The sequence below is a fragment of the Acartia tonsa genome, chromosome 11, assembly GCF_053477335.1.
Source record: "Acartia tonsa isolate MP-2025a chromosome 11, ASM5347733v1, whole genome shotgun sequence".
Lineage (NCBI taxonomy): Eukaryota > Metazoa > Arthropoda > Copepoda > Calanoida > Acartiidae > Acartia > Acartia tonsa.
In genome coordinates this window covers 40,691,707-40,718,272 of record NC_137270.1, presented here as the reverse complement: position 1 = coordinate 40,718,272, position 26,566 = coordinate 40,691,707, and the positions used below count along the sequence as shown (strand labels likewise).

The 26,566-nt window shown below is 35.6% G+C and overlaps 2 protein-coding genes across 2 annotated transcripts in view; one reads left to right on the top strand and one right to left on the bottom strand.

Annotated features, from left to right (window-relative positions):
* LOC145331287 (uncharacterized) overlaps nucleotides 1-26,566 on the top strand; it is a 48,107-nt gene continuing 21,541 nt past the window's right edge. The window contains exons 1-9 of the mRNA XM_080175905.1: nucleotides 1-5; nucleotides 303-431; nucleotides 899-965; nucleotides 1,898-1,940; nucleotides 2,567-2,621; nucleotides 3,225-3,284; nucleotides 3,755-3,851; nucleotides 9,785-9,886; nucleotides 25,162-25,245. Coding sequence (XP_080032031.1) covers nucleotides 1-5; nucleotides 303-431; nucleotides 899-965; nucleotides 1,898-1,940; nucleotides 2,567-2,621; nucleotides 3,225-3,284; nucleotides 3,755-3,851; nucleotides 9,785-9,886; nucleotides 25,162-25,245 — 642 coding nt within the window. The remainder of the gene's footprint in view (nucleotides 6-302; nucleotides 432-898; nucleotides 966-1,897; nucleotides 1,941-2,566; nucleotides 2,622-3,224; nucleotides 3,285-3,754; nucleotides 3,852-9,784; nucleotides 9,887-25,161; nucleotides 25,246-26,566) is intronic.
* On the bottom strand, nucleotides 5,612-8,706 carry LOC145331895 (uncharacterized). Its single transcript, XM_080176769.1, has 3 exons — nucleotides 8,639-8,706; nucleotides 7,767-8,442; nucleotides 5,612-7,655 (listed from the first exon to the last, which is right to left on the bottom strand). The coding sequence occupies exons 2-3, from the start codon at nucleotides 8,394-8,396 to the stop codon at nucleotides 6,366-6,368; spliced, it is 1,920 nt and encodes a 639-aa protein (XP_080032895.1). The 5' UTR covers nucleotides 8,397-8,442; nucleotides 8,639-8,706; the 3' UTR covers nucleotides 5,612-6,365.

Genomic DNA, 26,566 nt, shown 5'->3' with positions numbered 1-26,566 from the left:
ATGAGGTTACCAGTACATCAATCACAACGAGTAAACATTCTGTAATTATTCACTAGAGAAATTGCCCTAGAACTTGTTCACTGTAAACCCTATATTATACAAAAATTTAAGAAAACTTGAAATTAGGAATGAGGGTTTTAAGATTGTTTATTACACAAATAACTTGCTAAATCCTTCACAAATACTTTAAATGAGTCCCCAAGGTTTGAAACCCCTAAAATATTGAATATTGTTCCATTCCTAGATCCCTGCCCTTACATATATTGAACATTTTTATAATATATAAATATGTTTTATTTCAGTATTCTAGAGAAGATAAATAGAGAAAGAAAAACTAGCTCCAAAGATATCGTAGACAAAGAAGCGAAAAAAGATATTACCAATGAAGTTAACCACGTCTGTGATAATGATGTCAGTAAATCAAAGTCTAGGCAAGCCATTAACATGGATATAGGATTTTTTGATAGGATGAATAAGAATTTAAGGTTGCTAATATGGACCTCATTTATTGGTTAGTTCATTCATCAAGTAGGAGGTAGGGGGATGTGGAAAAGTGGGCGGGTAGAGTGGATCGTTATTTTTCTCGTATTTATTCGAATCCGGTGGATAGGAACCGGTTCTCATCCATACGAAAAAACTATGTCTAGCATCGTATTATATCCAGCTTTCTACAATATAAAAATGTACAATCATAAGATTGAAACCAGTTTTTTAGCCGGTGCCTTCAGCACCTCGGGGCTAAAAAAACTAGTTTTAATCTCATAATTGTACATTCTATATCCGCGGAAAGCCGTTTATAATACGATGTGAGAAATAACTATTAAAAACATGAAAATCTGGAGCGACATCCAAGTAATAATATATCGATTAATTACCATAATATGACTTACTGATACAGTATCGATGCAACCAAAACTCCAATCCAAAATGGAGTCGGGCAGGAGTCAATCATCAATAACACACAGGTTAGTGTCAGGGAGGGGACATTGGGCTGTGTATTATCCTTGTCCCCAAAGTTTTTTAATAGCGTTTTCTCATTTGTTGGCTTAACAACCTTGGGGACTTTCATTGACTTTGATTGGTTGGTTCATAACTTTTCAACTACTGATGTAATCTACAGGGATAATTTTGTGTATCATCATTGGAGATGTACATCAATTTATCTTCCATTTAATGTACTTTAAAACAAGGGGTGGGGTTGTCCATCCCTTCGTTGTTCATTGACAACAAGTTACAATTTTAAGTGAAAATCTCTATAATTAATTACTAAAAATGTAAGTATGTCCAGTATCTACGCGCTTTTGCAACATGTCTAACTAAATACATTTAGACACTATATAAGTGTTCATGTTCGTTTGTTCTACTGTTTGATTTCAAAGCTTCGCTTATATGGATTTTGTCATCCTAATTATTTTGTCAATATGTTCACTGGATATTACTTTGTTATTATAATTCGGATCTACTGCAGTTCACGGTAAAATATTGCTGGTAAGCAATATTTCCGAAAATCTATGAATTTTAAAGGCTGCTAGTTGCCAAACGGCTGAACATACAGATCATGCCCGCACACTGTTTTAAGCGGCATAAGAAGGCCTACAAATAATCTGGAACAGCCATAAATCAATAATGCATAATTATCTCGCAGTGCAGAGAAATGCGCGAAAAAGACCTATTTTACGCGTTTTTTTTATTCAGTGAAGCTTTCCCTGTGCATCATTGGAGATTATTTGTAGGCCTTCTTATGCCCCTTAAAATGGTGTGCGGGTATGATCTGTACGTTCAGCCGTTTGGCAGCCGTTTGGCAGCTAATAGATTTTTGAAAATATTGCTTACAATCAATATTTTATGTGAACTGCAGTAGATCCTATATTTCTATTAATTTAATATTATCATTTAGAAAAGTGAGGAAACCAATGAAATCAAAGAAAATAAACTTACAGGTTTCTTTTTATTTACAATATATTTATAATCATTAGCGGCTGCATCCCTAACATCTTAGAACTTTGTAGTCAAAGGGAAAGGAAAGAGAAGAAAACTAGCATAAAACCACCGAAAGAATTAAAATAGAATAGCCTCAAACCATCCAAGGACCTATGTGAAGCTTTACTAAAATAGATATCGCAATCGGTACAGAAGTTATTGAAATTTTAAGTTTCAGACAAAAAAAAACATTCCTTCTTTATTTAATATGATATTATTAATTGATTAACTGCAATACTTATAGTTCTTCTTATTCTTCTGTTTTTTTAATAATAAAATTCAAAGTGGATGTTCGTATTACAATCGGTTCAGTGGTTACTAAGATCCCTTAATACACACACCCACAGAAAGACAGACAAACATTCTATTACTTTTATAAAAGGATTGGTAACATAAGATTTATATCCGCTGAATTAGAACCGGTTCTCAGCTATACTGAAAAATCATGTTTAGCATCGAATTAAAGTTTTGTTAGCTAGGGCCTTCATTCCCTCGGGTCCAATATCACTGGTTTTAATGTTATATTTTTTTATTTCAATATCCGCGGAAAACTGTTCATAATGAAATTCGAAATATAACTATTCAGAAGCTGAAGGAAATAAGAAGCATCCTGTAACACCTAAAAATTGGAAAGTCCTCAGGTGAGTACTAATCCTCATATAAAAGTAACAGGATGTCTATCTATGTGTCCATCTGTCTGTGTGTATAAGTTTAAATCCTCATATAAAAGTATCAGGATGCCTAACTAAGTGTCTATCTTTGTGCGTGTATAACCCTCCCAAGGAAAATCGCCTCTAGAAAAATATACCAACCCAAAAAAAAAATTTCTTCAAAAAAACGAAAAAACTAAAATGGGGAGGGTCAACTGGACCTATAAGAAGCTTCTCTGTAAAGGAAAACTTTAATAGTCTTGTGGTTAGCAAGATTCTTCGTTAAAGACAAATTGATTATTCATTAGAATACTTTGAAAGTTTTTTTTTTTGAAATCAGATTAAGAACTTTTTGAATAAATCTAAAATACGTGGGTATATTGACAGGGGATAATTTGTCGTCAATAGAGGCTGCTAATACGAAACTCATTTATTGGTCAGTTCGTTCATCTAATAGGAAGGTAGGGAACAGGGTAAAGGGGGTGGATGGAAGGTAGCGTTATTTTAGCCAGATACGAGTATAACATTTTTAGAGAACATGAAAATCTGGTGCAACATCCAAGTATTAATATATCGATTATTTGTTTGTTTCAGAAATAAGCTATGCCCCATCACAGACAAGATAGTCACAAGTGGACGGGGTCAGTCGTTGAGGTATAGTACAGGGAGGGAGGGGACATTGGGATGTTTATTACTCTAGTCCCCAAAGTTTTCTTTTTCGTTGGCTTAAAAACTTTGGGGACTTTTTTATTGGTTGATTCAATAATTGCAATCTACAGAAGGGGTAAATTTGTGTATCATCAAAGGGTAGGTCTCATTTTCTGTACGCGAAAGATAGAGAGCTATAACTGAGTTACTTTTTAATTATGGGTATGAAACATCACTGAAAGTTGGAATTTTTGAATATCTCCATCCTTGCGGGCACAGGATGCCTAAAAACATAGCATGTTCATCCAGGTAAAGAGCAAAAATATTTTTTTGACTTAAACAAAGCATTTTATGTTACCAAAATTTAGATATTTTATAGTAGTACATCCTTATTTGAAATTTAGATATTCAAGTCAATTTCAGGTTCTAGCTATGATCCCCCAAATTATCCAGAAATCTTTGAAATTGTTTTTTAGATCATCAATACTTGAAGAAAGAAAATATTCATTTAAGAACCTGAAATTGACCAAAGCCACCACAGTTAAAGTTGGAAATGAGGCAGTTAAACTAAAGGTAAGTTAAGAGTTGTAGCAATTTTTCTTCATATAAAAGTAATAGGATGTCTTCTGTGTTTGTGTATGCTCGGAGTCTGTACCAAAGGATCTTGCTATCCACTAGATAGATAATGTTCTTCTATAAAATGTAGCTTCTTATAGGTGCTGGGATGGTTTATACCTTTTTTGGCGAGGGTACAACCACCTTTCCTTATGAAACTAAAATTGAATATAGAGAGGAACAATTGTTTCGAGGTTAAATTTTTTATAAGTTTAATGAACATAAATTAAGGAATAAAATAAAATTAGTGGGTGTTCAAATTAAAATTAAAACATAGTTTATACTATAAATCAGGTTTGAAAACTTAGACTAATCAATTATTAAGATAGCTAAGTAATTAAAACTATAAATTATATAAATATATACTTTATTTCAATTGAAATTACATGATTATCTAAAATACAAAGTAGAATAATGTCTGTCCGAACGTCTGTTTGTCTGTCCGTCCCTTAAGATCTCGGTAACCACTGAACCGATCGGATTCTACTCTTCAGGGAATATACCTACTGGTCCTGTGGTGGTTTTAGGCTATTTTCTTGGTGGGTGGGACACCCCTAACTCCCCAAAAAACAAAAAATCACCCCCATTTTTTTTTGCTGAAGATTTCCCTGGTCCTTTTACAAATTTCGCCAAAATTTTTTGTTTTGATCACCTCTTGAGGCAAAGCCCCTAGAGGCTAGGGGCGAAGCCGCTAGTATTTCATAATATAACATAACATTTATTCAACTTCAGCATGGTTAAATACATATGAAAAAATAATAATTATCAATTGTAAGGGTTGGGCCGGATATCCGGTGTGGCCGTATATCCGGCCATTTTCAATATCCGGCCGGTTACCGGATATTGAAACTATCCGGCCGGATATCCGGCTATATAATTTTTTATACTTTACACCAAAAATCTCTGCTTTTTAAAATTTTTAATGGCTATAACTTTCTTATTATTGAAGCTAGAAGAACATTTTTTATCTTTATGTTTATCTTTATGTAAATTTATATAAGATTTCTGAAGAAATTTTTTTTGCTACTTTAATATATGGTAATTTGGCCGGTTATCCAGCCGGATATCCGGTAATTTGGCCGGATAACCGGATATTTGCCGGATATCCGGCGTTAACCGGATATCCGGCCGGACACCGGATATCCGGCATTTGAAATCAGCCGGATATCCGGTATCCGGTATCAGGCCAAAAAAGTATCCGGCCCAACCCTAATGTAAAATAAAAGTAAGAATCACAAAGAATAAATTTATTTACATGAAGTTAAGTTGTTATTTTTTTATTTGTTAGATTATTTGATCTCATTGGCCTCTAGGTTTGAATCTTCATATTTTGTTGCATGTAAATGGAGATCAGTCTCCTCAATCATGTTCAGTACAGGATTTTTCTGAGAGATGGTGAAGTCTCTAATGCTCCCCTTGCTAATAACAATTGTCATCTTGGGTTTGATTCTCATAATTAAATTTCTTATTTGTTCGTTGTAAACTTTACAGTCATCATAGTCTGGTGTAAATATTAGTAAATTCTTTGCTGATTCTAGAGATTGTATTTGCCAGTCAGCACAATACACTTGGTGGTAGTCTAGATAGAAGAATTCAAAATACAGGATTGACTCTGGTTTGCTTATAGATTTCTCTATCAGGAACTTCATATCTCTGTGATACAGCTCCATTCCTTGGTAGTAAAAGCAATTTGCCTCCATATTGGCTCTGGCAAAATATTCCTTTAACTCCTCAAAATTGTTTGAGTGCGCATAATTGAATGTAAAAATCACAAGATTGTCTTGAAAATCATTTAGATACTTATCACAGACTGGTTTGGTTATGCTTGTAACATTAGGATTGTGATTGTTATGAAAATGGTGGCAATGTAATGGCTTGTCTTCAACATGAATGTATTCATGGAGATCTTTGTCTTCATCAAGTCCAGGCACTTTATGAACAGTAATATTATCATTTGTGATAACAATACAATAAGCCATTGTTCTCAGAATAATGTTTCTAATGTTGAAAATTGATGCTTTTCCACCTGGAAAGACAATTACATTTCTTGCTTGAGCACCATTGAAACTTGCAATGTCTGTGACAAATATTCCTTCTGGTCTTTCCCAATATTTATGTACTTCTATCTTTTCTTGCATGCTAAAAACTTGCCACTTGTCAGCAAAATGATCCTTCAACACATAATAAACTTGCTTATTATATTCTTTCAACAAGACAACTATACTGCAATGTAAATCATCTGGAAAATATTTGTTTATAGCAGCCACTGCTAGACAGCATATTTCGAAATGATGAGTATTTTTATAATAATGGTTGAGGTTGCCAATTACATTCTTTTTTGGCATCAGGCATTGTATTGACAATTTAGTGCCTGAACATTTAAATGCTGTTGCAATATTGACAATATTTTCTGAATTTCTCATATTCCACTTTAAATTGATATGAACAGCTTTAGATGTATATTGAATAAAATCAAACCACCAATCTAGTTTTTTTGTGTTCAATATCATCCACTTTTAGAGTTATGCATGTTGTTTCACACATTGAAAATACTTTAGGTAGGGTCATACATTCCTTTGGAAATGGCAATTCATCAATGAAAAGATGATCACATGGATTGTGTTTCAAGAAATTTCTGATAACATCAACTATAACTGAACCAGTTGAATTTGTATTTATTTCTTCATTAACTTCACTCTTATGATTCTTTACATGGAAAGATAGGTCATTCATGTTAACAACCTTAACATTTGATAATTCAGCAAAATATTTTGTGGCAATAACATCCATAACAGTTAAGGCTGATGTTTTAGTGTATTTATCTTCTTTATTATAAGTAGGCTGTATTGCAGTCAGTGTAATGAATATTACATTACTTTTGTTGTTTGATAAAGCACACATTCTTGCCCTTTCCTTCAGAACAAACGTTTTACCAGTACCGTAGTCGCCATTAATAATTAGGAAAGTAGATGTATGTTTGACAGCATTTAATTGTTCATTGTTAAGCATGTAGTGATATGCTTCATTTTCTCCAGTTATACCAATATCATTACCTGTGATAGCTTTTTCTACATCTTTACTAAGATCTGTTGGACTTACAATTAGTTTATCTAACTTTGCAGTTTCCTTCAGTGATGCATAACCAATAATAGCAGCTAACAGATTTTCATAATCAAGTTTGTATTCTTCCTCTTTCCACTGAGCATTGGAGTTGAAAACCATATTGGTCCAAGGTACTAAACTAACCAAATCTTTCTCTTTCATGATAAAATGGTCACAATATACACATAGATCTGAAGTATTGATATTATCATCCAGGTATGGGACACAAGCAGCTTTCACAAAATTCCAACCTTTTGGCAGAACACTCCGGAATAGCTTTTGAAAGAAGTTGAAATGTTTTTCTGTCTGATGAGAAGCATCTTCAAGAAGTTTATACTTATTTCCTTCTTCTTTAGGACCAAGTTTTACTTCAATGTTCACAATTGATTTACTCTCTGGAATAATCCATATAGAATCCCACTCAAGTTTTGTTTCCTGGAACCTAAGGTTGAAATACTGATATTTGTAAAAATTTTCTAGTTTATCATCTGGTATGTTCATCAATAAGTCATTTTCCTTCTTCTTTGTAATATTTTTATTTGATTCTGTGTTTTCATGACATGATTCATTGGCAGTGCCCAGTTTAGCTTTATGTGACTTGTCAACCACTTCTTTAGCATCTTTTTGTTCATTAGTTTTGTAACCATGACTTTTTAAAACCTAAAATATAAATTGAAAACAAATAAAAAATATGTAAATATGAATGGTAATGAGGTTAGGCAATATTATCAATTTAAAGAATCAAAACATTAAACATAAATGTCAATATACCTGTTTTAATAACCAACTTGGAGAATCAGATGAGCTAAGGATACCTTCTCTCCACTTCTTATGGTTTTCAATACACAGGTTGAGGTCCTTTTCTGATACATCTTCAATGTCAAGAATATCCTTGATGAATAATTCATATTTGTTGAACTCTGCAAATTTATCCTTACCACGCAAAGTCTTTGCCTGAAGTATTTTGAATTTTAAACAATCTTGTGATTGAAAGCCCATCATTGCAAAGGATTCTTTCTTCAATTCTTTGGCAGCAGTAACTATTTGTTCATGCACCAACTCTTCAGCATTAACATCTAAAAATCTTGCATCATGTTTCTCATTGCCAGTGACACCCAATGCTGATGGCTTCCTTGGTAGTACTCTGTAATTTGGTATTGCAATTATTTTGCAATCTGGATCCATGTAGTAATCGGCAACATCTTTCTTTATTTCATTTATTTTCTCCAAAATTTTCACTTTCTCTGTTGAGTTGGCAGGTCCAAGAAAATCTATTAAATCATTGCCAATTTCATCAATTTGTTTGTTATTACTGTTTTCACATTTTATAGGGTAAATGCCAAATTTTAGCCTACAAGTGCAAGTTGACTTTAAGGTGGATTTTGACAAATCTTGATCCATTTTTGCTATTTGAGAATTCAGAACTTCATATTAAATACACTTGCATCTAAAAAAAAAACTTAAAATTATTATCAAAACAACAATAGAAAGTGTAAAAATTGGGATCTTAAGAAATTCAAGAAATTTATGACCACAAATTTTTCGATTTATTATGATTGTTTTTTTTCTTCTTTTGATTATTACAAATTTTCTGTAAGTATTACACAGTGTAACAAAGAAGAATGCTGACAAATGTATTTTACCTCATGAAAATGAATTTAATGTTGATTCCAAAGATAATTTTTAAAAACTTTCATTAAACTTTTAATCTGAAAAAATAGTATAATAAACAACATAAAATTAAAGATCCTAAAGAAATATACATAGTAGATATTCATTACAAACTTATTGATTCACATGTAAATGATATTATTATTATTATCTTAGTGACTATCACATCATTTGAAGATAAGCCTGTTATGACATTAATAACAGCTGAATTTTTATCTTTCACATGTAACACTGAATCACTAGAGATAAAACAAACTTCAAAGTTATGAAAATCTTTCCTTCTTTATCTAACTTTCCTGTAAGTAAAATATATATAAAACACTTTATTTAGGTTAGGTAAAGCAAGTTTTATGATGGCCTACATAATAGGGGATTATATTGGTAAAGCTCCCAGAAGACACTTATACTTGAAAATAAGAGATATTTAATATTTATTGGTTCTTTGATGGATTTAAAAAATGTAATTTTTAATTTTATATTGATAATATTAGTTTTAACCTTTTCATTATATGCCTGGTTTTATATTCCTGCCTTTTTTATCTCTTATTTGAAATGACTCATAATTTATGATGTTTACATTTTTCATGAAACAATATGTCATTAATTTTCAAAAGTTCATCTATATAATAATCAGACAAAAAATTAAATAGCTTCCTTGTCTATGGATTTTAAAATCTTCTGTTACAAAAATATTACTAGCTTTATAATATTTTTTTGCTCTAATTTGCCAAATATGCACATAACTGGCTTTGTTGCAAAATTCCCAAAGTTTTAAAATAAGGTTTTCTTATTGATTCGCTTAAATATCATCAGTGATGTACATAAATAAATCGTCCATTGTCTTATACCTTAAGATCCCTGTTTAAAAGGCCTAATGTAATAAATTAATGATAAAACCAACCATGACCATTTGACCTGGTCATGACAACTTTTACAAAGACGTCCAAGCTTTTTATTAAGTATTTTATTTTAGGGGGGTAAATAAGGGATTTCAAAGGTTTGAGGGGTGTAATTTAATGTATATTTTAAAATTATGAAGGAGTTAAACATCCATTTACCCCTCACTTTCGCTTGTTATACCTCTTGACGGCTTTGACCACTAATTTTATCTGATTTAGGAGGTGACCTCAACAAAAGCCTTTGAGGACCGAGCCAACACAATTCTCACTGAAATTAGGAAACAAAGACGATCTCTTCATTTAGAGTATAATGTGGGCAAGGTAATGAATATATTGACAGGGGAATTTTTTGGGGTATAGTCCTTTCCATGACATCGCTCCATATGGGGCGATGATTTTCTATAGCTCCTTCAAGGAGCTATAGCATAGCCTCTTATCATATGGAGCGATGTGATAGCCCCTTTTAAGGAGCGTTCATATCGCCCCTTATGATAAGAGGCTATGCTATAGCTCCTTCATGGCCTCTTAATAGCTCCTTTAAAGGGGCGTTCATATCGCCTCTTATGATAAGAGGCTATGCTATAGCCCCATGATGGCTCCTTTATAGCCTCTCCATCGCCCCTCCGTAGTCCCTTACCTTAATTTATATAACAACCCACTTGATGGCCCCTACATCGCTCCTCCATCGCCCCTTCTCCAAATTTATATTACATTGTACTTTGATGGCCCCTACATCGCTCCTACATCGCCCCTTCATCGCTCCTACATCGCTCCTTCATCGCTCCTTCTCCAAATTTATATTAAATTGTACTGTGATGGCCCCTACATCGCTCCTACATCGCTCCTTCTCCAAATTTATATTAAATTGTACTGTGATGGCCCCTACATCGCTCCTACATCGCTCCTTCATCGCTCCTACATCGCCCCTTCATCGCTCCTTCTCCAAATTTATATTACATTGCAACTTGATGGCCCCTACATCGCTGCTACATTGCTCCTTCATCGCTCCTACATCGCCCCTCCATCGCTCCTACATCGCTCCTTCTCCAAATTTATATTAAATTGTACTGTGATGGCCCCTACATCGCTCCTACATCGCTCCTTCATCGCTCCTACATCGCCCCTTCATCGCTCCTTCTCCAAATTTATATTACATTGTACTTTGATGGCCCCTACATCGCCCCTCCATTGCCCCTCCATCGCTCCTACATCGCCCCTCCATTGCTCCTTCATCGCTCCTTCTCCAAATTTATATTACATTGTACTTTGATGGCTCCTACATCGCCCCTCCATCGCTCCTACATCGCCCCTCCATCGCTCCTACATCGCTCCTTCTCCAAATTTATATTAAATTGTACTGTGATGGCCCCTACATCGCTCCTACATCACTCCTACATCGCTCCTACATCGCTCCTTCATCGCTCCTACATCGCCCCTTCATCGCTCCTTCTCCAAATTTATATTACATTGTACTTTGATGGCCCCTACATCGCCCCTCCATCGCTCCTACATCGCTCCTTCATCGCTCCTTCTCCAAATTTATATTAAATTGTACTGTGATGGCCCCTACATCGCTCCTACATCGCTCCTTCATTGCTCCTACATCGCCCCTTCATCGCTCCTTCTCCAAATTTATATTACATTGCAACTTGATGGCCCCTACATCGCTCCTACATAGCTCCTCCATCGCTCCTCCATCGCTCCTTCATCGCTCCTACATCGCCCCTTCATCGCTCCTTCTCCAAATTTATATTACATTGCAACTTGATGGCCCCTACATCGCTCCTCCATCGCCCCTTAATAGCCCCTTACCTTAATTTATATAACAAAGCTCCTATATGGCCTCTCTATCGCCCCTTAATAGCCACTTAATTTAATTATATAACATTGCCCCTACATAGCCTCTCCATCGCCCCTTAATAGCCCCTTACCTAAATTTATATAACATAGCCCCTACATAGCCTCTCCATCGCCCCTTAATAGCCTCTTACCTTAATTTATATAACATAGCCTCTACATAGCCTCTCCATCGCCCCTTAATAGCCCCTTACCTTAATTTATATAACATAGCCCTACATAGCCTCTCCATCGCCCCTTAATAGCCCCTTACCTTAATTTATATAGCATAGCCCCTACATAGCCTCTCCATCGCCCCTTAATAGCCTCTTACCTTAATTTATATAATCCTTACCTTAATATATATAACATAGCCCCTACATAGCCTCTCCATCGCCCCTAAATAGCCCCTTACCCTAATTTATATAACATAGCCCCTACATAGCCTCTCCATCGCCCCTTAATAGCCCCTTACCTTAATTTATATAACATAGCCTCTACATAGCCTCTCCATCGCCCCTTAATAGCCCCTTACCTTAATTTATATAACATAGCCCTACATAGCCTCTCCATCGCCCCTTAATAGCCCCTTACCTTAATTTATATAGCATAGCCCCTACATAGCCTCTCCATCGCCCCTTAATAGCCTCTTACCTTAATTTATATAATCCTTACCTTAATATATATAACATAGCCCCTACATAGCCTCTCCATCGCCCCTGAATAGCCCCTTACCCTAATTTATATAACATAGCCCCTACATAGCCTCTCCATCGCCCCTTAATAGCTCCTTACCTTAATTTATATAACATAGCCCCTACATAGCCTCTCCATCGCCCCTTAATAGCCCCTTACCTTAATTTATATAACATAGCCTCTACATAGCCTCTCCATCGCCCCTTAATAGCCCCTTACCTTAATTTATATAACATAGCCCTACATAGCCTCTCCATCGCCCCTTAATAGCCCCTTACCTTAATTTATATAGCATAGCCCCTACATAGCCTCTCCATCGCCCCTTAATAGCCTCTTACCTTAATTTATATAATCCTTACCTTAATATATATAACATAGCCCCTACATAGCCTCTCCATCGCCCCTAAATAGCCCCTTACCCTAATTTATATAACATAGCCCCTACATAGCCTCTCCATCGCCCCTTAATAGCTCCTTACCTTAATTTATATAACATAGCCCCTACATAGCCTCTCCATCGCCCCTTAATAGCCCCTTACCTTAATTTATATAACATAGCCCTACATAGCCTCTCCATCGCCCCTTAATAGCTCCTTACCTTAATTTATATAACATAGCCCCTACATAGCCTCTCCATCGCCCCTTAATAGCCTCTTACCTTAATTTATATAATCCTTACCTTAATATATATAACATAGCCCCTACATAGCCTCTCCATCGCCCCTAAATAGCCCCTTACCCTAATTTATATAACATAGCCCCTACATAGCCTCTCCATCGCCCCTTAATAGCCCCTTACCTTAATTTATATAACATAGCCTCTACATAGCCTCTCCATCGCACCTTAATAGCCCCTTACCTTAATTTATATAACATAGCCCTACATAGCCTCTCCATCGCCCCTTAATAGCCCCTTACCTTAATTTATATAGCATAGCCCCTACATAGCCTCTCCATCGCCCCTTAATAGCCTCTTACCTTAATTTATATAATCCTTACCTTAATATATATAACATAGCCCCTACATAGCCTCTCCATCGCCCCTGAATAGCCCCTTACCCTAATTTATATAACATAGCCCCTACATAGCCTCTCCATCGCCCCTTAATAGCTCCTTACCTTAATTTATATAACATAGCCCCTACATAGCCTCTCCATCGCCCCTTAATAGCCCCTTACCTTAATTTATATAACATAGCCTCTACATAGCCTCTCCATCGCCCCTTAATAGCCCCTTACCTTAATTTATATAACATAGCCCTACATAGCCTCTCCATCGCCCCTTAATAGCCCCTTACCTTAATTTATATAGCATAGCCCCTACATAGCCTCTCCATCGCCCCTTAATAGCCTCTTACCTTAATTTGTATAATCCTTACCTTAATATATATAACATAGCCCCTACATAGCCTCTCCATCGCCCCTAAATAGCCCCTTACCCTAATTTATATAACATAGCCCCTACATAGCCTCTCCATCGCCCCTTAATAGCCTCTTACCTTAATTTATATAACATAGGCCCTACAAAGCATCTCCATCGCCCCTTAATAGCCCCTTACCTTAATTATATAACATAGCCCCTACATAGCCTCTCCATCGCCCCTTAATAGCCTCTTACCTTAATTTATATAACATAGCCCCTTCATAGCCTCTTCATCGCCCCTTACCTTAATTTATATAACATAGGCCCTTTATGGCTCCTGTACAGCCTCTGTAATTGTATTGCCCCTTCATTATAGAAGGTAGGGCATTAAGGTAAGGAAGGAATGTGACCCTCTACAGTTTTAAATTTAAGTTTTAAAAGGATGACAAGGATGACAACATTTATAAAAGCAAAGCTCTGAAACGGTAGAAAAAAGTTTAAAGGAAGCCTGCAAGAAATACCACGCTTTAACTGCTGAAAGACTGCCACAAGTAGACCAAATACCCCAAATTTGAAGCCTTCAGCTTCTATAACAAAAAAGTTCTAGGCATTTTAAAATGACATTTTATGTACAATGGAAATTTTGAAAGAATTGCATTGCTCATGTTGAAAACTTTAAAATTAAACTACGTGGCCTAGAAACAAAATTATAAGCTTATTTTTTTTGTCATAAATTTAGGTTTCCAGTAACTAATTATATTTTTACAATAAAAATACCCATTTTTATAGTCAAAATCATTAAAAAAAAATAAGTTTTACTTGCGTTGTACCGAATGTACTGTAGCCAATCAGAAGGCTGAATCAGCTTAACAACCAATCACAGCTAAGCTTGTATTAGTTTACCCCTTTGTTTCCGCTATGATTTTCGTTTAAAAATGCAATTTAAATCGATTTTTTTTCATAGATTTTGACTATGAAATGTGGTGTTTTTATTGTAAAAATGTAATCAGTTACAGGCAATCTAAGTTTCTGACAAAGATAAGGTTATAATTTTATGTCTAGGCAACGTAATTTAATATTGTTTTTTCTTTTATGAGCATTGGAAATCTTTCAAAAATTCCATTGTACATAAAATGCTATTTTGAAATGCCTAGAACTTTTTTGTTATTGAAGCTGAAGGCTTATAATTTGGGGTATTGGGTCTTCTTGTGGCAGTCTTTTAGCAGTTAAAGCGTGTTATTTCTTGCAGGCGTCCTTTAATGAACATTAATAATGTAGAGTGTCAGAACTGAATAGTCAGAACATAAATTTAAAATTCGAAACAAAATTGTAAGTAAATTTATTGAGAAATTGCTTACATGCAGGAAAATGCTTAAGGACGTACTCACATTTTTTGGACTTGATTATAGATATGATTCGCTTATAACATTCTATTTTGTTGTCCTAGGAATCAGTATCCCAGAAATCAGATTAATCGGATAATTTTGATACATAAAAATTTGTTGTAAGTTAATAATTAGTATGCTTAAAATGGACGTATGGATATTCTGATAATGATTATAGACTTTCTAAATCGTACCTTTCTACTACAGGAATCACATGCCTAAATTAACGAAAATAGCTAACCGTTACGGACGTACGGACTGATCCTTAATATAGAAAAGCTTTGCTTTTAAAAAGTTAAAAAGATTTTTTGAGGGGATGGGGTAATATTTTTCTTGGGGTGAATTTTCTGGGAGGGTGGAGATACCCTCCCTCAAAATAATTATAAACCCTCTATGAACTTAAAAGAAGCTTCACTGTAAAGGAGAACCATATAGGTTCAGCGGTTAGCTTTTCTACAGACAAAAAAAAGATTACTACTTTATATAATAGTTTATGAAAAAGGAAAAAAAAGCAAGATAACAAGGATAACAACATTCACAAAAGCAAAGCTCTAAAATCAGGAGGTCAAACATAAATTTTGTTAAAATTAGCGTAAATCTATAATACAAAGTAGAATGATGTCTGTCCATCCGTCTGTCTGTCTGTCCGTCTGTCTGTCCGTCTGTCTGTCCGTCTGTCTGTCCGTCTGTCTGTCCGTCTGTCTGTCCGTCTGTCAGTCCCTTAAGATCTCGGTAACCACTGGACCGATTATATTCTACTATTCAGGGAATATACCTACTGGTCCTGTGGTGGTTTTAGGCTATTTTCTTGGGGGGTGGGATACCCCCAACCCCCCCAAAAACAAAAAAATCCCCCCCCATTTTTTTTTTTGCTGAAGATTTTCTTGGTCCTATTACGAATTTCGCCAAAAAAAAATTTTATCACCTCTTGGGGCAAAGCCCCTGAGGCTAGGGGCGAATCTGCTAGTATAGAATATAGTAAAAGGGCATAATTTTATTTTTAGTATTTGATTATAATACTAAACCTTGTTGTCCTAAGAAACATTACTCCAAAACCCAGATGAATGGGACAATGATATTATACAAAAAAATGGACGTACATACTTTCTAGTAATGAATATAGTATTGTACCCAACTGTTATAGAAATCATTCTGCAAAGTTTGAAATCGATAGGATATTTATAACATGTCTAAATTAAAGAAAATGTCGTCTAACCGTTTGGACGTACGGACAAACCAATCCTTACTATAGAAAAGTTTCGCATTTAAAAAGGAAAATTATAATGAAAATATAATGAATTAATAAAATAAATATAAATAATATAATAACATAATGAAATAAAGAAAAAAAATAAACTAAGAGAATGAAATTTTTTAGTTAAATAGAAATTTGAATAAGGATCATATAATGGACAAACAGACAAAGTAAGTTATAGAGCAGACTTTAAGAGAATATGCTATTACTCAAAGATTATCACGAAACCTAAGTCTTTTGAAGCATAATTGAGAGACAGACAAAATAATTTATAGACTGGATATACATATGTCATGGGAATATTCACTAAAAATCTCAACAGTCTATCTTTAACAATAGCAGAGAAAACCACATGCTTAACTTAATGAGAAGAGCAATGACGAAAGGACTAGCCCTAATTGTAGAAAAGTCTCTCTTTTAACAAAAAAAGTATTTTTTTTGGTCTGAAGCTTAAAAATTTCATAAACTGACTAAATTCTCCATTTAAGGGAAGCTTCACATAGGTCATGGGATGGTTTTTTGCTTTTTCATTTTCAGATTTAAGCCCCTAATTGGTTTAGGCTATTTTTCTGCCTCCTTACATTAAAAAGAGCGCAGCTGCAAGTGAATAAGAAAAGAGAAATATAAAAGAAGAATACATATTATCCTATTATATAAAGTAGTAAAACATAAACAAACGTTGGAGTGGACAAACCTAGGAATGGGACAATCGTCGGAGTGGACATTGCTTATGTAAAACGCAGGAGTGTCTTTTATTTTATTTATAAGATAAAAATCTTTCAAAACAAAAAAAAATCTTGAATATCTTTTCTCACAGACTGAAATTTTAAAATCAGTCTAACAGTTTTCCAAAGTAGGTAAGTTCTATCGAAAGGCAAAGGTTTGAAACAGATAGAACATTTCATTAAACTAAAACATATTTTTTTCTCACATTGTTTACAACTGTCAAATATGTTTTTTTATATGCCTAACCCCTGCAGGGGGCTTATTTGTATATTTATATCTTAACCTAACCTAACCTGTGTAGAAATAACTAAACAAATGTTGTTGAAACCTAATTTTTAAGATATTATAGACACTTCTGCGTTTTACTTATATAATGTCCACTCCGACATTTGTCCGAAATATCCTGTGTTTGTCCACGTTAGTAAGGCTTTCTGTTCTGAAACTTAAGATCTCAATAACTACTAAACAGATTGGGCTTTCTATTTCAGGTAAGCTTAATATTTGTCTTGTAATGGCTTTAGGCTATTTTATTTTAAGTCGAGGGATGGTTTTAGGCTATTCTATTTTAAGTCCTGGGAAGGCTTTAGGCTTTTATTCATTCCCCTTTGAATACAGAGCCAATAGATGCTGGGGGCGTAGCCGCTAGTCGATATACAAAGTTTTTTTTTGTCTGTAGCAAAGGATCTCGTTTGCTGCTAAACCGATATGATGTATGTCTGTCTGTCTATACCGTAGGATCTTGCTAACCGCTGAGTACTGAGATGATTTTAAGATAGTTTATTTTTTTTCCTTATAATAAAATAACAGGATATTTGTCCATAAAAAGCGAAGCAATATCTTAATTTTTGTTGTTGGAACTGTTATTCAGTTGATTATACCAAGGATCTAAAGGAATAAGACAATGGCCGATAAATTTTTATCCATCCCTAATAACGATACACAAAATTGCAACACTACAACCAAAATATGACAAAAGTCCCCAAAGTTTTGAGCCAACGAATAAGAAAACTTCATTATAAAACTTTGGAGACTATTGTAAAAATTGCCTAATGTTTCCTTTATCCCTGAGATTATACAGACTATCCTTAAACTAATATTTACATTAAAGTAACAGGATGTTTATCAGTATCAACTGAACCGATATGCTTCTCCTTTACATTGAAGCTTATTTTACTCGCAGGAAAAGTTTTCATTTTGGGGAGGGGACTAACACTTTCAGCCCCCGGAAGGTATCACTTCCCTTAAATTCTTAACCTTCCCCCTCCCCCCCCTCTCCACCACATCTATTCATTAAAGTACTCCTAGGGTCATCTATGGGATTAGCCGTTAGTGACTTAAAAATAATTCAAGTGCAATGATATATTTACCAAATTAATACGATAATTTTGTATACATTTTTTATGAAAAAAAATTATTTTGCCAAAGGCAGCCAAAAAATAAGCAGCAAATATTTCAAAAATGCTCTGATAATCAGAGATCTACACGGATAAGACGATTGTCGATAAAATGATATATATACATATATACAGTGTGTTTTTTTATGAGAACTTTTTTGAAAGCAATTTTACCTTACTTATAGTTATTAGAATTTAATGATTAATGGCTTATTCTCTTCTTTTTTATAACCTTTAATAGAAAAGCAAAAAATATTTCAGTTTTTATTCAAAAAGTACAGTAAATTAAAAAATTTAAAACTTAGGTGTCAACATCTAAAAATGGTTTTAGTGCATTTTTCTTATAATCTACCTTTGCAAGAATGGCTGCAAAACGCTTCAAAGTTGAGATATTGAGCTAAAAATTTATATAGATACTACTTGTGACATGTACTAGAACATTTTGAAATTTGAAGGCCATATCTCAACCAGGGAGGGAATACTGGCCCCCCAATGTACTCCCTCCATTCTTGGAAAGGGTAGAAGATTTGAGCATAAGAAAAATGCGCTAAAACCATTTCTCGTATTCATTTGAATCCGGTGGATAGGAACCGGTTCTCATCCATACGAAAAAACTATGTCTAGCATCGTATTATATCCAGCTTTCTACGAATATAGATATGTACAATCATAAGATTAAACCCAGTTTTTTTAGCCGGTGCCTTCTGCACCTCGGGGCTAAAAAAACTAGTTTTAATCTCATAATTGTACTTTCTATATCCGCGGAAAGCCGTTTATAATACGATGCGAGAAATAACTATTTTAGATGTTGACACCCATGTTTTGAAATTTTGAATTTACTGTACTTTTTAAATAAAAACTGAAATATTTTTTTGCTTTTGTGTTAATGGTTATAAAAAACGAAGAGAATAAGCCATTAATCATTAAATTCTGATAACTATAAGTAGGGTAAAATTGCTTTCAAAAATGCTCTCATAAAAAAAAACACTGTATATATATGTATGTTTATATATTAATTATTCCCATTGATGATTCACAAAATTACCCCTTCTTTAGTTTAGAATTAGTGGTTGAAACATTTAGACACTCAACTTAATGAACTAAACAATCACAAAACAATAAAAAATCCCCAAGGTTGTTAATCTAACGAATAAGAAAACGGTATTATAAAACTTTGGAGACTAGACAGCACTCTTGGATAAGCCAACTTATAACACTTTGGGAACTATCCTAATCCTCCCTGGCGAAATGACAATGAGATTTTTTGGTAAATTTGTGGCAAACTTTATTCTTAATAAATTAGCACTTGGCAAAATTATACTGGAGAGATATTTCATTGAAGAATAAATTTTTTTTTTGCCCAAACTTTTCGTCAGCCAATAATAACAGATAAGTTAAACATTGTAAAAATAATATAGTAACTTAACTCGAGTTGTCAACGGCAGAAATTAGGTCCTGAGATGGTTTTAGGCCTGGAAAGGTTTATAACAATTTTATCTGTATTTCTTAAAATAAATTAACAGAATCTTTGTCTGTATGTATGAATGTCTGTCTGTACCGAAGGATCTTGCTAACCGCTGAACCAATATGGTTCTCCTTTACAGTGAAGATTCCTATAGGTCCTGAGATCGTTCTCCTTAATAGGGTAGCTTCTCATAGGTCCTGGGGAGGTTAATAACTATTTTATTTTAATCCTTATAATAAAGTAACAGGATCTTTGTCTGTATGTATGTCTGTCTGTACCTTGCTAACCACTAAACCGACATGGTTCTCCTTTACAGTGAAGCTTCCTATGGGTAATGAGATGGCTTTAGGCCATTTTATTTTTAATCCTTATAAAAAGTAACAGGATCATTGTCTGTATGTATCAAAGAAGATCGCTAACTGCAGAACCAATATGGTTCTCCTTTATAGGGTAGCTTCCAATAGATCCCGGGAAGGTGTATAACTGTTTTGAAGGAGGATATAAGGGGCTATTAAGGGGCGATGGAGAGGCTATGTAGAGGCTATGTTATATAAATTAAGGTAAGGGGCTTTTAAGTGGCGATGGAGGGCTATTAAGGGGCGATGGAGAGGCTATGTTATATAAATTAAGGTAAGGAGCTATTAAGGGGCGATGGAGAGGCTATGTAGCGGCTATGTTATATAAATTGGCTATTAAGGGGCGATGGAGAGGCTATATAGGGGCTATTTTATATAAATTAAGGTAAAGGACTATTAAGGGGCGATGGAGAGGCTATGTAGGGGCTATGTTATATAAATTAAGGTAAGGGGCTATTAAGGGGCGATGGAGAGGCTATTTAGGGGCTATGTTATATAAAATCGGGTAAGGGGCTATTAAGGGGCGATGGGGAGGCTATGTAGGAGCTATGTTATATAATTAAGGTAAGGGGATATTAAGGGGCGATGGAGAGGCTATGTAGGGGCTATGTTACATAATTAAGGTAAGAGGCTATTATGGGGCGATGGAGAGGCTATGTAGAGGCTATGTTATATAAATTAAGGTAAGGGGCTATTAAGGGGCGATGGAGAGGCTATGTAGGGGCTATGTTATATAAATTAGGGTAAGGGGCTATTTAGGGGCGATGGAGAGGCTATGTAGGGGCTATGTTATATATATTAAGGTAAGGATTATATAAATTAAGGTAAGAGGCTATTAAGGGGCGATGGAGAGGCTATGTAGGGGCTATGTTATATAAATTAAGGTAAGGAGCTATTAAGGGGCGATGGAGAGGCTATGTAGGGCTATGTTATATAAATTAAGGTAAGGGGCTATTAAGGGGCGATGGAGAGGCTATGTAGGGGCTATGTTATATAAATTAAGGTAAGGAGCTATTAAGGGGCGATGGAGAGGCTATGTAGGGGCTATGTTATATAAATTAGGGTAAGGGGCTATTTAGGGGCGATGGAGAGGCTATGTAGGGGCTATGTTATATATATTAAGGTAAGGATTATATAAATTAAGGTAAGAGGCTATTAAGGGGCGATGGAGAGGCTATGTAGGGGCTATGCTATATAAATTAAGGTAAGGGGCTATTAAGGGGCGATGGAGAGGCTATGTAGGGCTATGTTATATAAATTAAGGTAAGGGGCTATTAAGGGGCGATGGAGAGGCTATGTAGAGGCTATGTTATATAAATTAAGGTAAGGGGCTATTAAGGGGCGATGGAGAGGCTATGTAGGGGCTATGTTATATAAATTAAGGTAAGGAGCTATTAAGGGGCGATGGAGAGGCTATGTAGGGGCTATGTTATATAAATTAGGGTAAGGGGCTATTCAGGGGCGATGGAGAGGCTATGTAGGGGCTATGTTATATATATTAAGGTAAGGATTATATAAATTAAGGTAAGAGGCTATTAAGGGGCGATGGAGAGGCTATGTAGGGGCTATGCTATATAAATTAAGGTAAGGGGCTATTAAGGGGCGATGGAGAGGCTATGTAGGGCTATGTTATATAAATTAAGGTAAGGGGCTATTAAGGGGCGATGGAGAGGCTATGTAGAGGCTATGTTATATAAATTAAGGTAAGGGGCTATTAAGGGGCGATGGAGAGGCTATGTAGGGGCTATGTTATATAAATTAGGGTAAGGGGCTATTTAGGGGCGATGGAGAGGCTATGTAGGGGCTATGTTATATATATTAAGGTAAGGATTATATAAATTAAGGTAAGAGGCTATTAAGGGGCGATGGAGAGGCTATGTAGGGGCTATGCTATATAAATTAAGGTAAGGGGCTATTAAGGGGCGATGGAGAGGCTATGTAGGGCTATGTTATATAAATTAAGGTAAGGGGCTATTAAGGGGCGATGGAGAGGCTATGTAGGGGCTATGTTATATAAATTAAGGTAAGGAGCTATTAAGGGGCGATGGAGAGGCTATGTAGGGGCTATGTTATATAAATTAGGGTAAGGGGCTATTTAGGGGCGATGGAGAGGCTATGTAGGGGCTATGTTATATATATTAAGGTAAGGATTATATAAATTAAGGTAAGAGGCTATTAAGGGGCGATGGAGAGGCTATGTAGGGGCTATGCTATATAAATTAAGGTAAGGGGCTATTAAGGGGCGATGGAGAGGCTATGTAGGGCTATGTTATATAAATTAAGGTAAGGGGCTATTAAGGGGCGATGGAGAGGCTATGTAGAGGCTATGTTATATAAATTAAGGTAAGGGGCTATTAAGGGGCGATGGAGAGGCTATGTAGGGGCTATGTTATATAAATTAGGGTAAGGGGCTATTTAGGGGCGATGGAGAGGCTATGTAGGGGCTATGTTATATATATTAAGGTAAGGATTATATAAATTAAGGTAAGAGGCTATTAAGGGGCGATGGAGAGGCTATGTAGGGGCTATGCTATATAAATTAAGGTAAGGGGCTATTAAGGGGCGATGGAGAGGCTATGTAGGGCTATGTTATATAAATTAAGGTAAGGGGCTATTAAGGGGCGATGGAGAGGCTATGTAGGGGCTATGTTATATAAATTAAGGTAAGGAGCTATTAAGGGGCGATGGAGAGGCTATGTAGGGGCTATGTTATATAAATTAGGGTAAGGGGCTATTTAGGGGCGATGGAGAGGCTATGTAGGGGAATGTTATATATATTAAGGTAAGGATTATATAAATTAAGGTAAGAGGCTATTAAGGGGCGATGGAGAGGCTATGTAGGGGCTATGCTATATAAATTAAGGTAAGGGGCTATTAAGGGGCGATGGAGAGGCTATGTAGGGCTATGTTATATAAATTAAGGTAAGGGGCTATTAAGGGGCGATGGAGAGGCTATGTAGAGGCTATGTTATATAAATTAAGGTAAGGGGCTATTAAGGGGCGATGGAGAGGCTATGTAGGGGCTATGTTATATAAATTAAGGTAAGGAGCTATTAAGGGGCGATGGAGAGGCTATGTAGGGGCTATGTTATATAAATTAAGGTAAGGGGCGATGGAGAGGCTATGTAGGGGCTATGTTATATAAATTAAGGTAATGGGCTTTTAAGGGGCGATGGAGAGGCTATGTAGGAGCTATGTTATATAAATTAAGGTAAGGGACTATTAAGGGGCAATGGAGAGGCTATGTAGGAGCTTTGTTATATAAATAAAGGTAAGGGGCTATTAGGGGCGATGGAGAGGCTATGTAGGGGCTTTGTTATATAAATTAAGATAAGGGGCTATTAAGGGGCGATGGAGAGGCTATGTAGGGGCTATGTTATAAAAATTAAGGTAAGGAGCTATTAAGGGGCGATGGAGAGGCTATGTAGGGGCTTTTTTTATATAAATTAAGGTAAGGGGCTATTAAGGGGCGATGGGGCGATGGAGGAGCGATGGAGGAGAGATGTAGGGGCCATCAAAGTACAATGTAATATAAATTTGTGGAAGGAGCGATGAAGGGGCGATGTAGGAGCGATGGAGGAGCGATGGAGGAGCGATGTAGCAGCGATGTAGGGGCCATCAAGTTGCAATGTTATATAAATTTGGAGAAGGAGCGATGAAGGGGCGATGGAGGAGCGATGTAGGAGCGATGTAGGGGCCATCAAGTTGCAATGTAATATAAATTTGGAGAAGGAGCGATGAAGGGGCGATGTAGGAGCGATGAAGGAGCGATGTAGGAGCGATGTAGGGGCCATCACAGTACAATGTAATATAAATTTGAAGAAGGAGCGATGAAGGGGCGATGTAGGAGCGATGGAGGGGCGATGTAGGGGCCATCAAAGTACAATGTAATATAAATTTGAAGAAGGAGCGATGAAGGGGTGATGTAGGAGCGATGGAGGGGCGATGTAGGGGCCATCAAAGTACAATGTAATATAAATTTGGAGAAGGAGCGATGGAGGAGCGATGAAGGGGCGATGTAGGAGCGATGTAGGGGCCATCAAGGGACTAAGATATATATAATAGTGAAGGGGCCATGAAGAGGCGATATTTAATTAAATAGCCCCTTGGGATAAGAGGACATCTCCTCTTTAGAAGGGGCGATAAAGGAGCGATAAAGGATCATTTAATCGCCTCTTAGGGCAAGGGGCTATCAAATCGCTCCTTTCAAGGAGTCATAACATCGCCTCTTGTTATAAGGGGCTATTAAATCGCTCCTTTCAAGGAGCCAATACATCGCCCCTTGTCATAAGAGGCGATCAATTAAAATCATCGCCCCATATGGAGCGATGTCATGGAAAGGACTATACCCATTTTTTGTCTATTTAGCTTGTTAATATGGAACTGATTTATTGGTCAGTTCGATCATCGAGTAGGAGGGAAGGAGATGGGGTAAAGAGGTTGATAGGGGGGTATCGTTATTTTAGCAAGCTGCGAGTATTGATTTATCAGAGTTAGTACATGAAATTTATGGTGACATTTATAGTGACATTAAAAATAATGCTTACTGCAGCTTTGTCAGGCGCTTTACTTTAGTAGTAAGAGATAGGGGTATTTCATAGCCTATAAACAGGCTCAATTCAATACCATGCAAAGTTAAGACTTCCAGACAAAGGTTGTGCAATTAACGGAAGGGTTGCCTGTTGAGTGTTACTTTACCTTTTACCCATGATTTTCGGACACAAAAAAGAGGCATTACTCCCCTTAGTTATCCTTTTGTTTCTTATGTAATATATCTTGATGGGTTGGAATAAACTAGCAATGTCCAAACTTTTCCTCCATTAATTTTAAACCTAAGAAGAAATGATCCTATTATCCAAAGTAGTAAGTTTTTTTTGTATGTAAGCAATCAAATTCTCCATTTTATGAAAGCTTCTTAAAGTTCCCTGGAAGTTTTAGGCTGTTTAATTATTATATCTAAGTTTGATTTTAGGCTATTTTTCTACTTTCCCCACTCCTTCGAATACAGAGCTCCTAGATGCAAGGAGTGAAGCCGCTAGTTTTGTTTATTATAGATGGGATATATACTTCAATATATATCCTCCATTGTCTAATCCCTTAATATCACTGAAATGTTGTAGGTGAACGTGGTGAACAAAAGATCTAGCTGGCGGGACACCTTCAGCCAGACGGAGACACCTCAAACTCCCAGGAACAGTTTGGGAGTAGTTTTTTTTTATCACATCGTATTATAGACAGCTTTCAGAGAATATTAAAATGAAAATATTATAGGATTAAAACCATTTTTGTTAGATCCGAGGGGCCGAAGGCCCGTGCGAATTAAAATGGTATTAATTTTTTAATTTTTGTTTTAATATTGTCAGTTTTGTTTTAATATTGTCAGTTTTGTTTTTAATTATTTTTATTTACAGTTTATCTATTTCTGATACCGTGCTACAATAAACAAAATTACCCTTTTTAAAAGTTTATAAAACAGTGGAAATAAAAGAAGGATGACAATATCCATAAAAGCGATGAACTGAAACGGTAGGACAAACGGACATTAACACTTATATTGTAGTGTCAGAACTGAATAATCAGAATATAAATGTATAAGAGTCGAAGCAAAATTGTAAGTAAATTTGTATAAAAACTGCTTGATACAGGATAATGTTAATGGACATACTTCCATTTTTAGGACTTGATTATAGAGTTGCTTCGCTTATATCATTATACTTTGTAATCACAGGAATCAATATGCCAAAAATCAGATCAATCGGATGATTAGAACACATAAAAATTTGTTGCTAAAAAAGTAAAAAAAGTCAACATGTTTAAAATGGACGTACGGATGTTTTGGTAATGATTATAGAGTTGCTACGCTTTCTAAATCGTACCTACCTACTAAAGGAACTACCATGCAAAACTTGAAATCGATCGGACAATTCTATCATGCCTAAATTAACGAAAAAGGCAATCCGTTACGGACTGACCCTAATTATAGAAAAGCTTCGCTTCTAAAAACAATCTATGAATTTTATTTTGTAAAAAAATACTTGAACCAACTGTATATGCAGACCAAATCTGAAGCAATTATTACAACAAGATGGTTTTAAAAGAGTAAGTATTTTTAATACGCCTACCTAGCCTTTTATCCTTATATGAAGGTAACAGGATATCTATGAGTCTTTCTATATGTGAGTGTGTTTGTTTCATGAGAAATCTTCTCTAGAAAAAATCTTCCATTAAATAATTACTAATCCTTTTAAAACAAAAATGGAAAGTGGGTGGTCGAAAACTGATAACCCTCCCTCCCTTACCTCAAGTGCCCCTAGAGGCCTGTAGGGGGCTATAGTAGCAATGTTTCCATTAGGGTAAGATATTGGGGTTACATTATATCCTCTATAAATGTATATTCATAATGTTTGTTAATGTAGTCAATTAATTTTGTAACACATTTAGATAAAAGTTCAGATACCAGCATAATATATTTTTCTTTTTGTAATATTTTCCAACAGACAAAAATCTTCAGGATAATCCTTTATC

What these genes read in the sequence shown, in the direction of transcription:
- LOC145331895 (XM_080176769.1), bottom strand. Translation starts at nt 8,396, where the DNA reads ATGGATCAAGATTTGTCAAAATCCACCTTAAAGTCAACTTGCACTTGT. An exon ending in CAAGTTGGTTATTAAAACAG is followed by an intron (nt 7,656 to 7,766) that starts GTATATTGACAT and finishes TTTATATTTTAG; the next exon opens with GTTTTAAAAAGTCATGGTTA.